General features: G+C 70.1%; 2 protein-coding genes across 2 annotated transcripts; one reads left to right on the top strand and one right to left on the bottom strand.

Annotated features, from left to right (window-relative positions):
- Positions 1 to 4321: 4321 nt before the first annotated feature.
- On the bottom strand, positions 4322 to 8851 carry KRT8 (keratin 8). Its single transcript, XM_026118745.2, has 9 exons — positions 8186 to 8851; positions 6649 to 6857; positions 6467 to 6527; positions 6298 to 6393; positions 5995 to 6159; positions 5556 to 5681; positions 4981 to 5201; positions 4729 to 4784; positions 4322 to 4612 (listed from the first exon to the last, which is right to left on the bottom strand). Exons 1-9 carry the CDS (start codon positions 8516 to 8518, stop codon positions 4431 to 4433), a joined length of 1449 nt encoding a protein of 482 aa, XP_025974530.2. The 5' UTR covers positions 8519 to 8851; the 3' UTR covers positions 4322 to 4430.
- Positions 8852 to 15339: 6488 nt separating this feature from the next.
- Positions 15340 to 19697, top strand: KRT18 (keratin 18). The gene is made up of 7 exons (XM_064498362.1): positions 15340 to 15846; positions 16691 to 16773; positions 17933 to 18089; positions 18177 to 18341; positions 18680 to 18805; positions 19001 to 19224; positions 19484 to 19697. The coding sequence occupies exons 1-7, from the start codon at positions 15427 to 15429 to the stop codon at positions 19596 to 19598; spliced, it is 1290 nt and encodes a 429-aa protein (XP_064354432.1). The 5' UTR covers positions 15340 to 15426; the 3' UTR covers positions 19599 to 19697.
- Positions 19698 to 19984: the final 287 nt, after the last annotated feature.

The raw sequence follows: 19984 nt of genomic DNA, 5'->3' as shown, positions 1-19984 counted from the left end.
GAGCCACTGGGGATGCCGGGACCGAGCCCTCCATCCCGGCGAGACACCCAGCACCCCGGGGTGCTTAAAACCCAGCAAGAAAACACTCGATGCACTTCAAACACAGGGCTCTTGGCTCCTGCTGGGTTCTCCAGGTCCCTTCTCCCAGCGAGGAGCAAAACCAGGAACGCTTCGGTGCAGCGAGACGCAGGGAGCAGGGCCAGCGCCGGGGTGGGGGCTCCAACCCGTACCGGGGGGGTTATTTGCCACCAGCCCGGCGAGAAGGGGAAGAGGTGGGAACGGCGGGTCCCGGAGCAGAGGGGCGGCAGCAAAGGGGGTTTCGGGGAGCACCGAGGCCACCGGCCCCCCCGGCGCAGGGCAGCGCTGAAACCTCTCATCTCGGCAGGCCCCGGGCAGCACCGCGCCCCGCGCACCCAAGCGCTGCCTCCTTCCCCGCGGCGCCCGTGCCCGTCCCGGCGGGTGCCCGCGCTGCCGGGGCCTGTCCCGGTGCCGCCCGGCCGTGCCCACGGGAACCGGCTGCACCAGCGCCCACGGGCTCCCGGCGCCCTGCGGGAGGTGGAGGCGGCTTTTTGGGGTGTCTCCCCCCCCCCCCCGAAAAGGGGGTTATTTGGGGCAGGGGTGTCAGGGCCGAGCTGGGGCTCTGCTTTGGGGGGGTCAGAGGTTTTGCACCCCCTCTCCAGCTCTGGGAGCGGCCCCGCAGCCGCGCCAGGGCTCAGCCTCCGGCCCCTGCCTCAGTTTCCCCATCGTGGTGCAGCACAGCACCGATTTGTGCCCGTCGCTGAGATTTACAGCCCAAACCTGGGGGAAGCCCAGGAGTCCGCCCCCCCCCCCCCCAATCCATCTCCAGGGCCAAATCCATTCCCCCCCCCCAGGGAGGCCAGGGCATCCCGGAGCATGGCAGCCCTGCACACACGCTCCTCCCCACGGCCGTTAATGGGAGGCAGCCGGGATTAAATCACACCTTTAATTAAAACAAGCGCACACCAGGGATCCCGCAGGCAGCAGCACTGCCTGGACGTAGCGTGGCCCACCCCGGACCCCAGCTTGCTCCGGGGCTGAGCTGGGATGCTGCGGGCAGCCCCGTGCCTCAGTTTCCCCCCAAGGCAGGTTTGCACCGCACCGACTCCGTACGCCCAGCGCCGGCCCCTTCGCCCCGTGCAAACACCAGCCCTCGGCCCCAAAAGGGGATTTTAGAGGTTTAACCTTGCCGCTGCCCCCCAGCTCTGTGCAAGCACCGTTTCACCCCCCACCGTGGGGCAGGACCCAGGCGTCCTGGCTCATCCCCCGTCCCCCACCCCAGCCAGATCCCCCCGGGGCCCAAAGGGGGCCCAGGAGTCCGGCAGCCCCAGGGTTTCTCCACCACCAGGATGACGGTCCTGGGAGCCTCCTGCACCGGGAGGATGAGGAGGGCCCTGCCCGAGGAAGGCAGGAGCTGGCACCCGGCCTTGCTCCGGGATGGAGCTGGGTGCCGTTCCCGCTCCTCTGCCGCCCTCCAGCGTCGCCGGGCCGCTGGCAGGAGGCCTGCGGGGGGGTGGGAGCAGGGCACCGGCCCCCAGGGCCAGCACAAGCCCTGCTGCAGCCGGGCCCCGGGCACGAACCTCCCTGGGGCATCTGCTGCCCCACGGCACCCACAAAACGCCCCAAAGCAGCACCAAGCCCCCACCAGCACCCCAAAAATAGGGTGACCCCATCCCTGCGGCAGCCTCTCTGCAGCCCTGGGGGTGAGCAGCACCCGGCACACCCCGGGGGCAAAGCTGAGCCCTGAGCTGCTTCACACAGCCAAAATCCCAGCCCAGAGCAGGGGGCCAGGTCTGTGCCAGGGCTCAGTCCCCCCCCACATCTCAGCTGCACCCTGAGCATCTCCAACCCAACGCAAAATGGAGCAAAACCCACAACCCACCACCCAGACCCCCATTTCGGACAGCCCCAACCGAGCAACGCCGGTACCACAAACCCCGAGGAGATGCAGCAGGAGCCAGAGCGGGGAGCAGGAGCCGGGAGCAGAGCCAGGACCCCCAGAGTGGGGCTGAGGAGCCAGGGAAGGGGCTGGGGGGGGCAGTGGGGGCAGCTTAATACCCCGCCCAGGGCTCCCGCAGCTGCACCCACTCAGCCCCGCAGGGCAACTGCGACGGGGCTCAGCTGGGCTCAGCCCGGCCCGGACGCGGTACCCGGAGATGCTCGGGCCCACCGGGCCGGCCTGCGAGGCGTCCCCAGGACGCGGCACCGCGGCTCTCGGGGAACCTCTGGTGGCCACCGAGGCCCCCAAATCCCTCACGTATTTCGCAGGGAGCCCCCGGTCCCCCCGGCCAGGCCGGCGGGGCGGAGGCCTCAAAGCCCGGCGGCTGCCGGCCTGGGAGCATCTCGGCTGCTGCACAGGGGCCGCAGGGCAGCAGAGTCCCCGCCGCTGCCAGGAGCCCGTCAATTAGCTGCAAGTGCTAATTGCAGCGGTGCTTTATGGTGCAGACACCAGGTGTCACCTCCGTACCGGGAATAGCAGCCCGGCGCTGGGCCGCGAGGTTTCGCCTCGTCCCCGGGCCCGGCCGTCCTGCTCCCCTGCTCCCCGGTCCCGGATTTGCAGCCCCTGCAGCTAAAGGACCCGGGGGGGCTGGAAGAGCCGGAGGCGCCAGGCCCAGGCGAGCCGGCGGCTAATCATTAACTGAAGGGCAAAGTCCCCGGCGGGCCGGGTGGCCGCGGTCCCCGGGGACTCCCTGGGGCCGGCTGCAAGGGGGATGGTCACGGCCCCGGGGGGCCCCTGAGCCGGGGTCCCCCCGTGTGTCCACCCTGCTTGCACACGCGTCTCTGCCACCGACGTCTCCGATGGCCCCCGTCAAATCCCCTGGCAGCTCGGGGCCTCGAGCTGCAGCTCTCCGAGGGGCTCCAGGGGGAAATCCCATCAAATATCGCTGCTGCCTGGAGGGATTTTGGGATGCCGCTGGGAAAAGGGAGGTGCTGGTGGCAGAGATGGGTGCAGATGCCTCCCCACGCTGTCCTGGGCTGCAGGACGGTCCCCGGCGTCCCCCGGCCCTGCTGCCCCGCCGGCACCTCCCTGCAGGCTTCACCCTCGGCGGCTCCAGCCTGGGCCAACGCTCCTGCTTCCCCGGGGAGCCGAAAGCGCTCCGGGCCCCGGGGAGGGGGGAAAAGCCCCAGCCCAGCCTTCCCCAGGGCGCAGCATCTTTGTGCAACGTGAGATTATTTTTAATGGGGAGACGGGGCTGGAAAGGGAGCCCGGCGGCGGAGGAAGAGGCCGGGAAGGAAGGACGGGGTCTCGGTCACGCTGCCCGTCGTCCCCTCCTCCCCTCCCAAACCGGGACCTTCCTGGCCGAGCCGTCCCCATTTGGCAGAGCAGACATTGCAGGTGCAGCGGTCCCACGGCTTTTCGGCAGCCGAAGGGAAAGGCTCCCATTATTTTCCTCCCTCGAAAGGCTCAGGCAGCACCCCCAGGCTCAACCCTCCTACTAGACACTAGAGAATCCCCGGGGTGACCCAGGGACGTGCTGAGGCCGTGTCCCCCCGGGCGGGGGCTCGCTGGAAGCTCCCCAATACGGGTGTTTCTGCCATGGGAAACGCTGCCAGCTCCCACAGCCGAGCCCATCCCCGAGCTGGGAGTCCCAGGCCTGGTTCCCGGAAGGGATGGTGGTTTTAGCAAAACGCGGCAGAATTGACCCGGTTTGATCCAAAACTCCCCCGATGCCAAAAGCAGGGGGGTCATGGCCCCTTCCCCGCCGGTCGTTGCCTTTTCTCGGTAAAACACCCGCGTGTGCCGCGTTTCCACCCCCGGCTCTGCCCGACGCAGGAGCTTTCATCTCCTCCCTGGCGGTGCCGGCAAACTTCCCAGCGGGAAAAGGGTACTTCGCGGCCCTTTGTGCCCCGCGGCTCGATGCTGCTGCATTTCTTCACCCTGGTTTTCACCAGGGACGTCGTCCCCGTCCCCGCGGCTCAGGCACCCGGCCACAAACCCGGCTTTGCCGCGGCTTTATCCTTCATCCCGGCAGCGCCCAAGCGAGCGCCGTCGCCCGCGGGATGTTTCCCAAGGCGCCTGCGGTCCCCGCCAGGTCTTTGCAGGGAATGGGGGAAAATACGTGTTTTTAAGGACCGAGCTGGGCGGAAAAGCCCGTTTCAGCAGGATTCGCCTGCAAACAGGCAGCTGCCGAGCCGGGCGCTGCGCTCGCGGCCGTGCCGGACCGGCTTTGCCCTGTGCAGCACCAGCACGAGAACCAGCCGAGCGCCGCGGGACGGGGACAGCGCTTCTCCCCGGACCCCCCCCGCCCCGTTTCCCCCCCCCAGCAGCGCAGCACCCCCGAGAAGAGGACCACGGCGGGCGCCCGGCGGATGGAGCGGTTTATTGACCGCGGAGACGGGGACGGAGGCGGGGGGCCGGGGCGATGCGCGGGGCAGGGGGGGGGGGCCGCGGCCGGGGCGCCGGCGGGCGCTCAGTTGGGCACCACGTCCGAGGACTCGGACACCAGCTTGCCGTCCCGCGTCTCGATCTTCTTGATGACGATGGCTCGCGACTTGGTGACGACCGAGCTCTCCAGCGCCGGGGCCGGTGCCGAGTAGCTGCTGCTGGAGAAGGAGCCGCCGAAGCCGCCGCCGTAGCCGCCGCCGTAGCCGCCTGCGAGAGAAGCAGCGGGGCCGGCGCTGAGCACCCGCCTCTGCCCCCCCCGGGCCCGGTGGCACCGGCAGCACCGGGCGACCGAGGGGGCCCAGGTGTCCCCGCACCAGCCTTACCCGAGTAGCCTGCTTTCTTGGTCTGGATGCTCAGGTTCTGCATGCCGGACTCCAGCCTGCGGGGGCAAAGCAGCAGCGCGGAGGTTAGAGGACATGACCGAGGCCGGGCGGCGAGGCGGTGGCGGAGGGCGGCGAGGCGCTCCTTGCTGCGCGGGGGTTATATCCCCGGCTCTGCGCCCCGGAGGCCCCCCCCATCCCAGTTTTGGGGTCTGCGGGATGCTGCGTGCCCCGGCACCGTCCTCGGGGTCCCACCTGCTCTCCTCTCCCTCCAGCAGCTTCCTGTAGGTCGCGATCTCGATGTCCAGGGCCAGCTTGACGTTCATGAGCTCCTGGTACTCGCGGAGCTGCCGGGCCATGTCGCCTTTGGCCTTCTGCAGCGCCGCCTCCAGCTCGGCCAGCTTCCCCTTGGCGTCCTTGAGGGCCAGCTCGCCCCGCTCCTCCGCCTCCGTGATGGCTGCCTCCAGGCCGGCCCGCTGCAAGGAGCCGCCGGGGGCTTAATCCCCCTGGAAAGGGGGCTTGGGGGGTCTCCCCTGCCCCGGGGGGCTGCAAAACCCTCCCAGCGCCCGGGCAGGCTGCAAGGGGCATCGCCGGCCGCGGCTCGGCCGGGACCCCCAGCGCCCCGCTCAGCCTGGAGCTAATGGGGGGCTTTGGGGCTGCATCTCCAGGGGGGGGAGCGGGGACCTGTCTGTGCTCCCGTGTGCAAAAGGGGCTCGGACACGATGCCGGGGGGGGGGTCCGAGCCCAGGGATGCCCCCGGGATGCAGGGACGGGGCAGCGGCGGCGGAGGATGCCCCCGCCCCGGTTTTGCCCGCCGAGCGCCCGCACACCTGGTTCTTCAGCGCCTCGATCTCCGCCTGGATCCTCTGGATCATCCTGTTGAGCTCGTTGATCTCGGCGCGGGTGTTGCGCAGGTCGTCGCCGTGCTGCCCCGCCGTCACCTTCAGCTGCTCGTACTGCGCGGGCAGGGAGGGAGGCGGCAGCCGTGAAAGCCGGTCCCCCCCCCGCCGGGGACGCCGCGGGGGCCGGACCCGCGGCCGCTGCTCCCCACGGTCCGGTTTTAAGCCAGGGTATAAGCAAGCTTGGAGCGGAGCGACCCGCCGGCCCCGGGGCAGGCAGGGTTTTGCAAGGCTGGGATCAGGGGTGCAGGGTGCCGGGCGAGGAGGGAGCCGGCGCTTCCATCGCCCGCCGGCCGCTCGCGCTGCAGGAGCTCGCCGGGGCCGGGCGCGTTGCGGCGGGGACGCGGCCGGCTCCTCCGCGCTGCCTCACCTTGCCCTGGTACATGCTCTCGGACTCGGCCCGGCTCCGGCTGGCGACCTCCTCGTACTGCGCCTTCACCGCCGCGATGATGCCGTCCAGGTCCAGGCTGCGGCTGTTGTCCATGGAAAGGACCACGGCGGTGTCGGAGATCTGCGACTGCAGCTCGCGGAGCTCCTGCGACGCGGCGGGGCCACGGCTGAGCACGGGCAGCTCGCCGCACGGGTGGGCCCGGCCCCGTGCTGCCACGCCGGGGCTGTTTTCCCTTTTTTTCCCCCCAGTTTTGCATGCGGGGGGGGGGGGGAGAGTCGGCACCTCCTCGTGCAGCTGCCGCAGGAAGTTGATCTCATCCGTCAGAGCCTCCAGCCGGGACTCCAGCTCCACCTTGTTCATGTAGGCTTCGTCCACGTCCTGGCGGGGGGAGAGCCCGGAGCCGTGAGCCCGCGGCCAGGGCCCCGCCGGCCCCCCCAGCCCAGCACCTCACCTTCTTGAGCAGCACGAACTCGTTCTCCTTCTCCGTGCGGTGGTTGATCTCCTCCTCGTACCTGCGGGCGACGGGGGGAGGTGGCTGGTGGCCCCCGGGGACCCCGCAGCAGCCGCGGGCGCCTGCAGAGCGCCCGGGGCCGGGGGTGCAGCCGGGGTGGGGGGGCGCGGGGGGGGCCTCACTTGCTCTTGAACTCCTCCACCAAGCCCTGCATGCTGCCCAGCTCGGCCTCGAGGCGCAGCTTCTCCTGGGCCAGGCCGTCGAGCTGGCGCCGCAGGCCGCCGACGAACGCCTCGAAGAGGCCGCCCGCCCGGCTCCGCGCGCCCCGCTGCTGCTGCAGCAGCGCCCACTTGGTCTCCAGCACCTTGTTCTGCTGCTCCAGGAACCGCACCTGGGCGGGGGGGACCGCGCTGAGCCGCCGGACCCCCCCCCCCCCGCCGCGGGACCGCTGCCACCCCGCGTGCCCGGAGCTCCCCGGCACCCCGAAACGCGCCGCGGCGGGAGGAAACCCCCCCCCCCGGGGGGGCACCTGCTAATTGATGCCCGCGTTAATTCTTTCCCCCGGCGATGGGGAAGGAGGTGGGAGATGGGGGTCTTGGGGGCTGCTCTGCTGCTGCGGCTCTGCTGCCACCTCCCCTGCAGCGCCGGGCGGGCAGCGTGTCCCCGAGGCCAGCTGGATGTCACCGAGGGGGGCAGGACACCCCCACGGGAGCCAAAATGTGCCCAAGGGGGCCGGGATGTCCCCAAGGAGGGGTGTGATGTCCTCGAGGGGGGCAGGATGTCTCTGATGGGACCAGGATGTGCCCAAAGGGGCTGGGATGTCCCCAAGGAGGGGTGGGATGTCCCCAAGGGGGTCAGGATGTCCCCAATGGGACCAGGATGTGCCCAAAGGGGTCACAATGTCCCCAAGTGGGTCAGGAGGTCCCCAAGTGGGTCAAGATGTCCCCAAGGGGGTCAGGATGTGTACAAAGGGGCCTTGATGTCCCCAAGGGGGTCAGGATGTCCCTGATGGGACCAGAATGTGCCCAAAGGGGTCACAAGGTCCCCAAGTGGGTCAAGATGTCCCCAAAGAGGTCAGGATGTGTACAAAGGGGCCATGATGTCCCCAAGAGGGTCAGGATGTCCCTGATGGGACCAGGATGTGCCCAAAGGGGCCACAATATCCCCAAGGGGGTCAGGATGTCCCCAAGAGGGTAAGGACATCCCTGATGGTGCCAGGAGGTCCCCAAGGGGGTCAGGACATCTCCAAGAGGGTCAGGACATCCCTGATGGTGCCAGGAGGTCCCCAAGGGGATCAGGACATCCCTGATGGGTCCAGGATGTGCCCAAAGGGGCCAGGAGGTCCCCGAGGGAGTTAGGATGTCCCCAAGGGGGCCAGAAGGTCTCTGAGGGGATCAGATGTCCCCCAGGGAGCCAAAGACGTCCCCAGTGGGCCCAGGCATCCCCTTTCCCAGGACAGTGACCGGTAAATCCGTGCGTCCCTCCACGCCCCCCTTCCCGCCGGGCTTCGCCCGTCTCCCAGCCCACCGCGGGAGCAGGTCTGGGCGGAGCAGAGGCAGAAAAGGCACCAAACCCTGCAAAACACCTCCGAGAGCTTTGCAGGGAACGCAGCTCGGGGCCGGGGGTCCCTCCGGCGGGGCCGGTCCCCTCGGGCTTGGCGCGGGGCCGGCGGCGCGGAGGAGGTGGCCGGGTGCCACCCCCGGCCGTGCCCGACCTCACCTTGTCGATGAAGGAGGCGAACTTGTTGTTGAGCGTCTTGATCTGCTCCTTCTCCTCCTTCCGCACCCGCTGGATGTTGGGGTCGATCTCCAGGTTGAGGGGCGTCAGCAGGCTCTGGTTGATGCTCACGGCCGTGATGGAGCCCCCCGCGCCAGGCACCGCGGCCGGACCCCGGGACAGACCCGCTCCGTAGCGGCTGCCGCCGTAGGAGCCGAAGGCTGAGGCCGCGCTCATCCTCACGCCGGGGCCGGAGGTGTAGGAGTGGGAGCTGAAGGAGCGCCCGGGCACGGCCGAGGGGCTTCTCACGGTCTTCCTGGAGACGGTGATGGACATGGTGGAGGCAGGAGACGGGGAGGACGGAGAGGAGGGGTGCAAGACGGGCGAGAAGGTTGCAAGATGGGCGAGGAGGTTGCAAGACGGGCGAGAAGGTTGCAAGATGGGCGAGGAGGTTGCAGGATGGGCGAGGAGGTTGCAGGATGGGCGAGGAGGTTGCAGAAGAGGCTGGAGGGTTGCAAGAGGGGCTGGAGGAGGGACCGGAGGGCGGAGGAGGGACCGGACGGGCCGGACGAGCAGGCAGGAGCCCGGCGATCCAGGGCGGGGTGTGCGCTCCGGGTTTATATCCCGGGAGCTGGGGGAGGAGAGCAGGAAGGGAGGGCCGAGGCCGAGCCCAGGAACGCAGCACCTGCACCACCTTAACCCCTTCGGAGCAGCCGGGATCCGCCGGGATCCACCGGGATCCACAACGCCCGGCCCCAGGCCCCTCGTGGCTGGCATTTTGGGGGGTTGCAGTGGTGCCGGATCCCCCCCGGGAGCAGAGGGGCCGACGGCAGCGGGTGCCCGGTCCTCACCTGGGCCCGGCGGTCACGCGCTTGCCCGGAAATCAGGCCACCGCCACCTCCCTCTTCCCGTCCCCGTCCAGCCCCGCGGGCTGGCACGACAGGCAGCATGTTTATACAACACAGGGGGGAAAGGCCAGGTTGTTCCCCCAGCAGCTGGGCCGAGGAGGCCGAATGCCCCCGGGTTCTCTCCCTCCGGGCGATGTGGACTCTCCGGTGTCTAATAAGGGCTGTGCTCACGCAGGGTTTCCCTCCAGCCGGGCGAAAGCGGTGGCTCCCCATTGCCACCGGGCCCCGAAAGCGCAGGGACTCACCGCCCCGGAGACCGTTCCCATCTACCATGTTTGTCTGAGGTTGGCCAAGAGCTTCAAAAGCAGCCGGGGAAAATTGCACGAGGCCGATTTCCAGAGGAAAACCGGTTCCGGCTCGTCCCGGCAAAGCCCGGAGAAGCGCGCGGCCCCCCCGGACGGCACCGCGCTCCCCCCCGGACGGCACCGCGCTCCCCGGCCGCGGCGGGCTGCCCCTGCGGCCGCTTCCCGGGCGGCTTTTCCGCTCTCCCGGCAGGTGCCGGCAGCCGTGGCCCGGCGGGAGCTCGGCACGACGGGACTTGCCCGCGCGCGGCGCGGCGGGCGCCGGGCCGAGACAGCACGCGCGGCGCTCGGCACCCGCAGGCAGGGATTTGCAGGTTCTGCGCTCGCTTTTTTTTTTTCGGTTTCCTCGAAGCAGCAGCAGAGCCATCTCCGGGTCACCGCCGGGGACGGGGCGGGGACAGGGCAGAGCCGGGGAGTCCAGCCGGGCCTCTGGCTGATACCGGATGAAACCCATCCATCCATGTGCTCCTCCGCCTCCACACCTCCCTGCGCGGGTCCAACCGCCCATCCGTCCATCTCTGGCCGGACCCATCCCTCCAGGTTCCCTCCTAGATAGACATCCGTCCGTCCACACATCCATCCATTCCTGGTCAGACCCAGCCATCCACCCATCCTTCTAGATATCCATCCATCCATCCATCCATCCATCCATCTCTGGCCAGACCCATCCACCCACATACCCTCCTGGATAGCCATCCATCTGTCCATCCATCCCCAGCCAGATCCACCCATCCTTCTAGATAATCCATCCATCCATCTGTCCATCCATCCATTCACCCCTGGCCAGATCCAGCCATCATTCTGGATAATCCATCCATCCATCCATCCATCCCTGGCCAGGCCCAGCCATCCACTCGTCTTTCTAAATACCCGTCCATCCATCCATCCATCCCTGCACAGATCCAGCCACCCACCCTTCATGCACCCGCTCATCCCTGGGCAGACCCACCTTTACGCACTCATCCCTCCCTCCCTCCTCCACAGCCCTGTCCCCTCGTCCATCCCTCCATCCCTGCACAGCCACATCCACCCCGCATCCCGCCATCCTCCCTTCATCCCTCCATCCCTCCATCCGCCCCCCACGCCGAGACGCCCCGCGTGCTGCCGGCTCAGCTCGCTGCTGATCACTGCCCATCGCCCTGGGGTGGGGGGCAGAAAGGGGCTGCCACCACGGGGGCCAGAAAATGGGGGGGGGGGGGACATGTTTTTGCCGTCCCCTCCTCTTCCTCGGGGATGAAGGCAGCCGCGGCCCGGCCGGGTGGAGCTGCCTCCCGCCGCAGCCTCTCCCGCCTGCCTTATCGCCGAGGAATTTGCAACCCAGGCAAATACTTTGCTCCCCACCGCGATGCCGCGGCGGGGCGGGAGGGGGGTCCTGGGCAGGCGCCAGCGCCGGGCGCGGGATGCGAGACCCCCGCCCGCCCCGGAGCCCCTCGGCGCCTTCCCCCCGGGGATGGGTGCGTGGCGGGGGGGGGGGGGGAGGCCCCGGCTTGGGCCGCATCCAGCCGCCCGCCCCGGCTTTTGTTTGCCGTGGGTTGGGCCCGGCGGGGCCGGAGGCAGGTGCTGGGCACGGCAGGGCCACGGGGAAGGTGCTCACGGGCTGGCGCCCGCCCGGCCCTGGCTCGACGCCACCGGCTCTGCCGGCACCCGGTGCCGCCGCCGCGGGAGGGTGCCGGGGCCCCGGGGCGACGCGGCTTCGCCTTGGCCAAAACGCAGCCTCCCGGGCGCTGCGGGGTGCAACGCGGCCCCGCGGGGGCTGCAGAGGGGCTCCGCGGGGCGAACGCGGTCCGGAGGGGGACGGGGGACCCGCGGCCGGGGGCGGCAGCGAGGGTGAGGCTGCGTGGTGTTTCCACGCCGGCTTGCCGTGGGTGCACAACCCTTACGAGACATCAGAGACTCCACAGGCCGCAGGCACCCGGGGGTCGATGGGGGCACCCAGGGGTGGGGGGCACCCACCAGAGCTCCAGGGCAGACACGGAGACGCCCCGAAACCCACCCGCAGCCGCCAAATCCCACCCGGAGCTGGAAAACGGGGGGGTTCCCACGGTGCCCGGGTCGGCACAGGGCGATTGGGGCCGGCACGAGGGACTCGGGGCTGGGCCAGCGGGATCGGGGATGGCACCGAGGGATCGGGGATGGCATGAGGGATTGGGGATGGTACGAGGGATTGGGGATGGTACGAGGGATTGGGGATGGCACAAGGGATCGGGGATGCACCGAGGCGTCGGCAGCTTTTCGGCAGACCCGAAAGGCCACGGCGGCTCCTCGCACCGGGACCCCGCCGCGCCGCCTCGCCCGCGCCCCGCCACGACGCTGTTTTCCATCTAAACGCAGGCTGTTTTCGGAAGGGAGCTTTCGCGCCCGCTCCCGACGGGAGGGAGGGGAAATTCCCGCGGCGGAGATGGCACCGGCTGCGGCTTCATCGCTCAGGAATGCAGCGGGACCGGGGGGGCCGCCGCGCGCGTTAACCCTTGGGGGGCCGGACAGCCCCGGCCGCCCCCGCGCCGCACCCCGGGACGGCTGCGCTGCCCTGGAATAAAGGGGGGATTTGGGCCCCACGTTGCTTTTGCAGGGTCTTCCCTGGGGGGCTGAGCGGGGCGGCCAGGTGCCTTAAAACACAAAACACGGTGGTTCAGGGCTTGGCCGGGGTCTCAGGGCCGCATCCTGCAGCCGTCCTGGGACGGGAGCCCCAGGCATCTGCTCCGGCGCCTGCAAAGAGCCAGGGATCGGGGCTGGGGGGGCCGCGGGGGGGCCGCGGCGGGGCCTTATCAGTGACAGGTCTTTAATCTCCGGCTTATGGCCCCGCTGGAGCCCCGGTGGCCGTCGGGAGCCGGGGGGGGACGTGCCGGGGGTCAGGGCTGGGTCTGTTTGCAGATCTTCAATCACCCCCGTGGGGCGCGGGGAGGAATGTGCCCGATAAGGGGGCCAGGGCAGCCCCCCCACCCCCGCCGGCCACGGGCCCGGCACGGCTCCCCCCGCGGAGGAGCCGAGAGGCGGAAAGGCTCCGTGACCCCCCCGGCACCGTCGGAGCAGCCCCCCAGCCCCAATGCGGTGCCGACCGGGCGCCGAGGCTGGTGGGGGGGTTTCGGGGCAGCCGCGGGGCCGGACACTGCTGGGACCCTGGCGCTGCCGGCACTGGCATCCCGGGCTTGGGCGCTGCTGGGACCCCGGGGTCAGCCAGCACCCAGATCCCAGGGCTGGATGCTGCCCGGACCCTGGGACTGGCTGGCGTTGGGATCCCGGGGTTGGATGCTGCTGGGACCCCGGGGTCCATCAGCACCCAGATCCCAGGGCTGGATGCTGCCCAAACCCTGGGATCAGACACTGCTGGGAACCCAGGGTTGGCTGGTTCCCAGATCCTGGGATCGGATACTGCTGGGACCATGAGGTCGGCCAGCACCAGGATCCCAGGACTGGATACTGCTGGGACCCCAAGGCTGGCTAGCTCCCAGATCCCAGGACTGGATACTGCTGGGACCTCAAGGTTGGCTGGTTCCCAGATCCCGGGATCGGATACTGCTGGGACCCCGGGGTCGGCCAGCACCAGGATCCCGGGATTAGACACTGCTGGCACCTTTGGGTCAAACCCCTCTTGGACCTGGGGTCAGCCAGCACCCACATCCCGGTGTCGGACACTGCCGGGACCCCGGGATCAGCCAGCACCAGGATCCCAGGGTTGGACACTGCCGGGACCCCGGGATCGGCCCACACCAGGACCCCAGAATCAGACCCCCGTGCTCCACCGAGCACCCGGTTGGACACGGTCGGGCCCCGGGGTCAGAAGCAGCCAGGAGCACCGTCCCGGCGAGCCCGCGGCACCCCGGTCCCCTCTGGCCCCCGGCACCCCGGTCCCCTCCGGCCCCCTCTGCTCCCGCCCGGAGCGGCGGCACCGCCGGCGCGTTCGCATGACGCTGCACTGGCACAAGCCGGCGGGATCCCACGGCGGGGAGGGACGGAGGCGGGAGCCGGCCCGGGCAGGGCAGGGACGGGAGGAGAGAAAGGGACGGAAAGAAAGGAAGGAAGGAGGGGAAGCCATAGGGATGAAGCGTGCAGGGATGCAATTCCTCGGCAGCGGCCTCGGTGCTGGGTGCGGCCCGGGCTCGGCGCACGGGAAGGGCCAAGGCCACGGCAGCGGGGGGCCGGGAGCAGCTTCACACCCCCGCGCCGTGACTCACCCGCTCACGGCCAGAGCAAACAGCACCCGCTCCCCGGCGCATCCCCGGGACACGTCACGGGAGCGCTCCGGCGGAAACGCGGCAACGGGCTCCCGAGAAACCCCCTGCGGCCTCACACGGCCCCCGGCCCGGCTCCTCCGCTCCCGGCCCCGGGCATCGCCCCCGCTCCTGCGCGTGCTCCTCCTCACGTGCTGCAGGGCACGGTGGTGCAAAGGGGCATTTTCGTGCAATGCCGCATTTTCGTGCAATGCTGCATTTTCGCGCAACGCTGCATTTTCGCGCAACGGTGTTTCCACGAAGGTGCACGTTCCCACAGACGTGTCCGTGCACAGGGACGCATTTATGCGACGGCGTTTCCACAGAGCTGCATTTCGTTGCAAGAAGCGTGTACTGAGGCGAAGGCGGGTGCTCGTGCAGGGGTGCGTGTTCCCGCACAGGCCGGCCCGGAGCGGGGGGACACCGCTGCAGGGCCCCCGGGATGCTCCAGAGCCTGGAAAAGTCTTCGCCCCCCTCTTTGCCCCCGAGGAGCGGGAGGGGGGGACGTGTCCTGCAACGCGCCCCGCGTCCGGGGGGGCCAAGCCGGGGGGCTGCCGCTGCCGGGACGCGCAGGCATCTCCGTGCACGTCTGCCCGGCCCCGCGGAGCAAACAGGGCCGATGCTCCCGCAGATAAAAGCAGGAATGTGCGGCGCGTCCGTGCCGCCCCGCGATGCTGCGGCCGCCATAAATCACCCCGGCGGCAGATAAGGGCCAGGCCGGGCGGCTCCGGGGGGCTGGGGCCGGAGGGGGGCCGGGCACGGGGAGCGGGGGGCCGCGCGGAGCCGGCTGGGGAGCCCGGGGGGGTCCTGGGGGGTCCCCGGGGTGCAGAGTCCCGCGCTGAGATTGCGGCGGGATCCCACCGCCCGGGGGCCGGGGGGGGGACGGGCCGGATTCCTGGAGCCGGTTCGGCAGGACGAGCCCCTCCCGGCACGCTGAAAGCGCCCGGGACCCTCCCCAGGGCCCCCCCCCGGCCCCGGCGGGACCTCCCAGTTGAATCGTGGAGGGTCCCCAGCACCCCCCGGGACGGGGGTCTAACGGGGGGACCGGCACGCGCCGGTGGGGAGAGCCGGTAGTGGGGGGCTGCTTGGACCCCGGGGTCCCCAAATGTGTGGGGCTGGGCCCACCCATCCCCCTGCCCCGGACCCCCATGGGCGTGTGGGGCTGAGCCACCCCGGGACCCCCATGGACATGTGGGGCTGAGCTGCCCTGGACCCCCATGGACATATGGGGCTGAGCTCCCCTGGGATCCCCACAGGCTTATGGGGCTGAGCCACCCCAGGACCCCTTGGGCATATGGGGCTGAGCGGCCTCAGACCCCCATGGACATGTGGGGCTGAGCTCCCCTGGGACCCCCACAGGCGTATGGGGCTGAGCCGCTCTTGGCCCCCATGGATGCATGGGGCTGAGCCGCCCCGGACCCCCATGGGTGTGTGGGGCAGAGCCACCCCGGACCCACAGGTGTGCATGGGGCTGAGCTGTCCCAGACCCCCATAGGCACGTAGGGCTGAGCCACCCTGGACCCACAGGTGCATGTGGGGCTGAGCCGCCCCGGACCCCCCAGGTGCGCGTGGGGCTGAGCCGCCCCCTCCCTCCGCCCCGGGCCAGCGGGGCCCCTCGGCACCAACAAAAGCCGCGGGCCGGATCCGGCCCCCCCTTCCCGGCGCGGCGGCCCTGGCCCGGAGGTGGGGCCGCCCTGCGCCTCTCCCCGCTCCCGGCTATAAATCCTGCCCGCCGCCCGCCCGCCGCGTCCCTCGCCCGCGGCCTCGTCGCTCCGTCGCTCCCGTCGCTCCCGTCACTCCGTCGCTCCGTCGCTCCCGCCGGCACCATGAGCTTCTCCCGCAGCTCCGTCTACTCCAGCAGCTACCGGCCCGTCGGCGGCCAGAGCATCGTCAGCACCCGCCGCTTCGCGCCCATCAGCAGCGCGGCCAGCGTCTACGCCGGCGCCGGCGGCTCGGGCTCCAGGGTCTCCGTGTCCAGGAGCAGCAGCCTGGGGAGCGCCGGAGGCGCCTACGGAGCCGGGATGAGCGGCAGCCTGCTGCTGTCGGGCGCCGGGGCGGTGCAGAGCGAGAAGGAGACCATGCAGGACCTCAACGACCGCCTGGCCACCTACCTGGACAAGGTGCGGAGCCTGGAGCAGGAGAACCGCAGGCTGGAGGTCCAGATCCGCGACTTCATGCAGAAGAAGGGCCCCAGCGCCCGCGACTGGAGCCACTACTGGGAGGTCATCGAGGACCTGCGCGGCAAGGTGAGGCCCCGCTCGCCGCCCGCCGCCCCCCCGGCGGGTGTGATGAGCTGGCAGCGGGGCTCAGCCCCACCGGGACCCCGATGTGGGGCGTTCGACGGGCGGTGCCCCAAAGCCGCCGGGCGCATGGGCACGGCCGCCGCCGGCCCTCCCCGCCCGGGGTTAGGCATTAACCCAAGCGGCGGCGGGGCAGGGCGATCTTTGCACCGCGCAGGGCCCGGCCGCGGGACGGGAGCGGCTCCCCCCCCCCGCAACCCCCCCCCCCCGGGAGCCCGCGCCGAGGCGGGGTCGGGCCGCGCTCGGAGCTGCGCGCACCCGGGGCGGTTTGCGCCGCGAGCGGGCGAAGGGACATGCCCAAGGCCGCGGGGCAAGTCAGTGTCGGAGCCCACCGCAACCTGGCGTTGAGCCCCCCAGGAACACTTGTGCGCGGGGGGTTGAAGACCCCGCTCGTTGGGTAAATGAGCCCAAACGCCGGCTCCGATCCTCCCCCAAAGCCGGGCGCAGGTGTCCCCGACACCTTCCCGTGTCCGCCCCGTGTTTTAGACCGCGTTCGACCTCTCCCGCTGGCTCAAGGTCACCGGGGAAGAGCTGAGCCCGCCCGGACGCCCGGGTTCCCTCGGGGCCGTCCCACCGCCAGCGCCCCGGCCCCCCCCGCCCCGCAGGGCCGGGCTTTATCGCCGCTTTTCCGGGGCGAGGTCCCGCCAATCCGGCCGTTGCCGGGTGCCGTCGCCGTCCCCTGCCCGCGCCGCGGCTGCGGGAGCCGCACCTGCCCGGGGTGACGTGGCTGGCGGGTGCCCAGCGGCACGGGGGGGCCCCCGCCGCCCCTAACCCCCCCCCCGCCCGGCAGATCTTCGACGCCACGGTGGACAACGCCCGCACCGTGCTGCAGATCGACAACGCCCGCCTGGCCGCCGACGACTTCAGGGTCAAGTGAGAGTGGGACGGGGACGTGGGGACAGGGAGGGGACAGGGACAGGGAGGGGACGTGGGGACAGGGATGGGAAATGGGACAGGGACGGGGCTGGGCAGAAGAACGGAGGTGAGGATGGGATGGGAATGGAGACCAGGATGGGATGGGGACAAGGATGGGGACAGGGATGACGATGGAGATGGATGGGAATGGGGACAGGGATGGGAAATGGGACAGGGACGGGGCTGGGCAGAAGAACGGAGGTGAGGATGGGATGGGAATGGAGACCAGGATGGGATGGGGACAAGGACGGGGACAGGGATGACGATGGAGACAGGGATGGGGATTGGGACAGGGATGGGAAATGGGACAGGGACGGGGCTGGGCAGAAGAACGGAGATGAGGATGGGATGGGAATGGAGACCAGGATGGGATGGGCACAAGGACGGGGACAGGGATGACGATGGGGACAAGGATGGGAATGGGGACAGGGATGGGAAATGGGACAGGGACGGGGCTGGGCAGAAGAACGGAGGTGAGGATGGGATGGGAATGGAGACCAGGATGGGATGGGGACAAGGACGGGGACAGGGATGACGATGGGGACAAGGATGGGAATGGGGACAGGGATGGGAAATGGGACAGGGACGGGGCTGGGCAGAAGAACGGAGGTGAGGATGGGATGGGAATGGAGACCAGGATGGGATGGGGACAAGGACGGGGACAGGGATGACGATGGAGATGGATGGGAATGGGGACAGGGATGGGAAATGGGACAGGGACGGGGCTGGGCAGAAGAACGGAGGTGAGGATGGGATGGGAATGGAGACCAGGATGGGATGGGGACAAGGACGGGGACAGGGATGACGATGGAGATGGATGGGAATGGGGACAGGGATGGGAAATGGGACAGGGACGGGGCTGGGCAGAAGAACGGAGATGAGGATGGGATGGGAATGGAGACCAGGATGGGATGGGCACAAGGACGGGGACAGGGATGACGATGGGGACAAGGATGGGAATGGGGACGGGATGGAGCCATGGACGAGGACAGACTCAGAGACGGTGCTGGAGATGGGGACAAGGACAGACATGAGGAGGGCGATGGAGACGGGCTGGGGACGAGGACAGCAGGGCGCTCAGGCTGGACGGGGACGCCGCTCACCGCCGTGCCCGCAGGTACGAGGCCGAGCTGGCCATCCGCCTCTCGGTGGAGAACGACATCGTGGGGCTCCGCAAGGTCATCGACGACACCAACATGGCCCGGCTGCAGCTGGAGGGCGAGATCGAGTCCCTCAAGGAGGAGCTCATCTTCATGAAGAAGAACCACGAGGACGTACGTGGGGGGCCGGGGCGGGCGCGGGGCCGGGAGCCGCGGCTCGGTGGGGACCCGGCCCTCGTACCGGCCCCTCTCCGTCCCCAGGAGGTGAAGAGCCTGCAGGCGCAGATCTCCGACTCGGCCCTCACCGTGGAGGTGGACGCGCCCAAGTCCCAGGACCTGGGCAAGATCATGGCCGAGATCCGGGCGCAGTACGACGCGCTGGCCCAGAAGAACCTGGAGGACCTGGAGAAGCAGTGGGGGCAGCAGGTGGGTCCGGTGCCCCGCTGGTCCTGGGGGGTCTCGGCCTGGTGGAGGGGACATCAGCCCAAGGTGGGGGACAGCCCCCAGTGCAGTGTGGGGATGCTCACCCGGGGGGGTCCCAATCCGAGGGGGGGGCACTTGCCTGGGAGACCCCAATCTGACATGGGGATGTTCCCCACTGGGGCCAGATGCCGTGAGGGCACCTTCCCCAAGGGGGTCCTGGTCCAGCATCAGGGACCATCCCGGGGGGGCACCTCTCCCGCGGGGGGGCCCCAATCCCCTGGGGCTGGGCTGCACCTCGGGTGGCGTCCGTGACCCCCCGAGCCGTGTCCTCCCCTGCCCAGATCACCGAGAGCACCATCGAGATCACGCAGAGCAGCAAGGACTTGGACACGGCCCGCAGCACCGTGGTGGACCTCCGCCGCACCGTCCAGACCCTGGAGATCGACCTGGAGTCCCTCCGCAACCAGGTAGGCAGCAGCAGCCCCCCAAAACCACCCCTCCAGGCCCTACGGGACCCCACGAACCACCATCCGCAGCCGTGGGGATGAGCTCCAGCAACGCGGCAGCGAGAAAAACCCCTCTGGGGCTTTGCCGTCCCCGAAAGAGGGGCAGAACCTGCAAAAATGGGTCCCCGTTGCGTGAGACCGGGGGTCTGCTTGCAGAAAGCCGGCTTGGAGGCCAACCTGCTGGAGGTGGAGAACCGCTACGCCCTGCAGCTGGAGCAGCTCAACGGGCTGCTGCTGCGCGCCGAGGCGGAGCTGGCGCAGGTGCGGGCCGAGCTGCAGCGCCAGGCCGAGGACTACCAGGCGCTGCTCAACATCAAGGACAAGCTGGAGGCCGAAATCGCGACCTACCGGCAGCTGCTGGAGGGCGGAGAGGAGTTCAGGTACCGGCGAGCGGGATCCGGCGGGATTTAGCCCCCGGATGCTGGGATGGGGCCGGGCGGCTCTCGGCAGGTCCGGGATGCTCTGGCTCCGTCATCGCTTGGGTCTGGAGTCCCTCGGGGTGGCAGAGGGGAGAGGAGGGAGGCCGGGACCTCTGGTGGGTGCAAGGTGGGAGAAGACCCGTCCTGCGCCCCGGGTGCAGGGAGGGAGGCACCCCCGGGTGCCCCGCTCTGCCCCGACCGGCCCCTCCTCGCCCCGCAGCCTGCGGGACGCCCTGGAGAAGGAGACCACCTCCACCGTGCAGAGGTCCACCCAGAAGGTGGTGGACGGCACCGTGGTGTCGGAGACCAAGGAGGTGAAGGTGCGAACGCACTGAGCGGGCCGGCGCGGAGGAGACGCGTCGGACGCCCCGCGGGGACCCTGCTCCCGCCCGACGCCCCCGGCATCGCCGTCACGGCAATAAAATGTCCCGTTATCCTCGTGTCCCTGTGGATTTGGGATGGAGGGGGGTCGGGGACGGCGTGGAAGCGTCTCCAGACTGGGGAAACCGAGGCGCGGGAGGCTGGCGAGAGGCAGGAGCACCTGTGTGGACGCATGAGGAATGGCTGGATGGGAACGTGTCCGTGTCCGTGTCCGTGTCCGTGCCCGCATCCGTGTCCGGGCCTGAGCAGGGCGCTGGGACTCGCTAAGGGGGACCCATCCTGCCAAGCGATGCTCCGCGGTACCGGACCACCCGGGTCCTGAGCTGCTCCCAGAGCAGAC

This window comes from Dromaius novaehollandiae, chromosome 28 (genome assembly GCF_036370855.1).
Source record: "Dromaius novaehollandiae isolate bDroNov1 chromosome 28, bDroNov1.hap1, whole genome shotgun sequence".
NCBI lineage: Eukaryota > Metazoa > Chordata > Aves > Casuariiformes > Dromaiidae > Dromaius > Dromaius novaehollandiae.
Note: the sequence above shows the minus strand (reverse complement) of the source record. Positions and strands in the feature narration are given on the sequence as shown.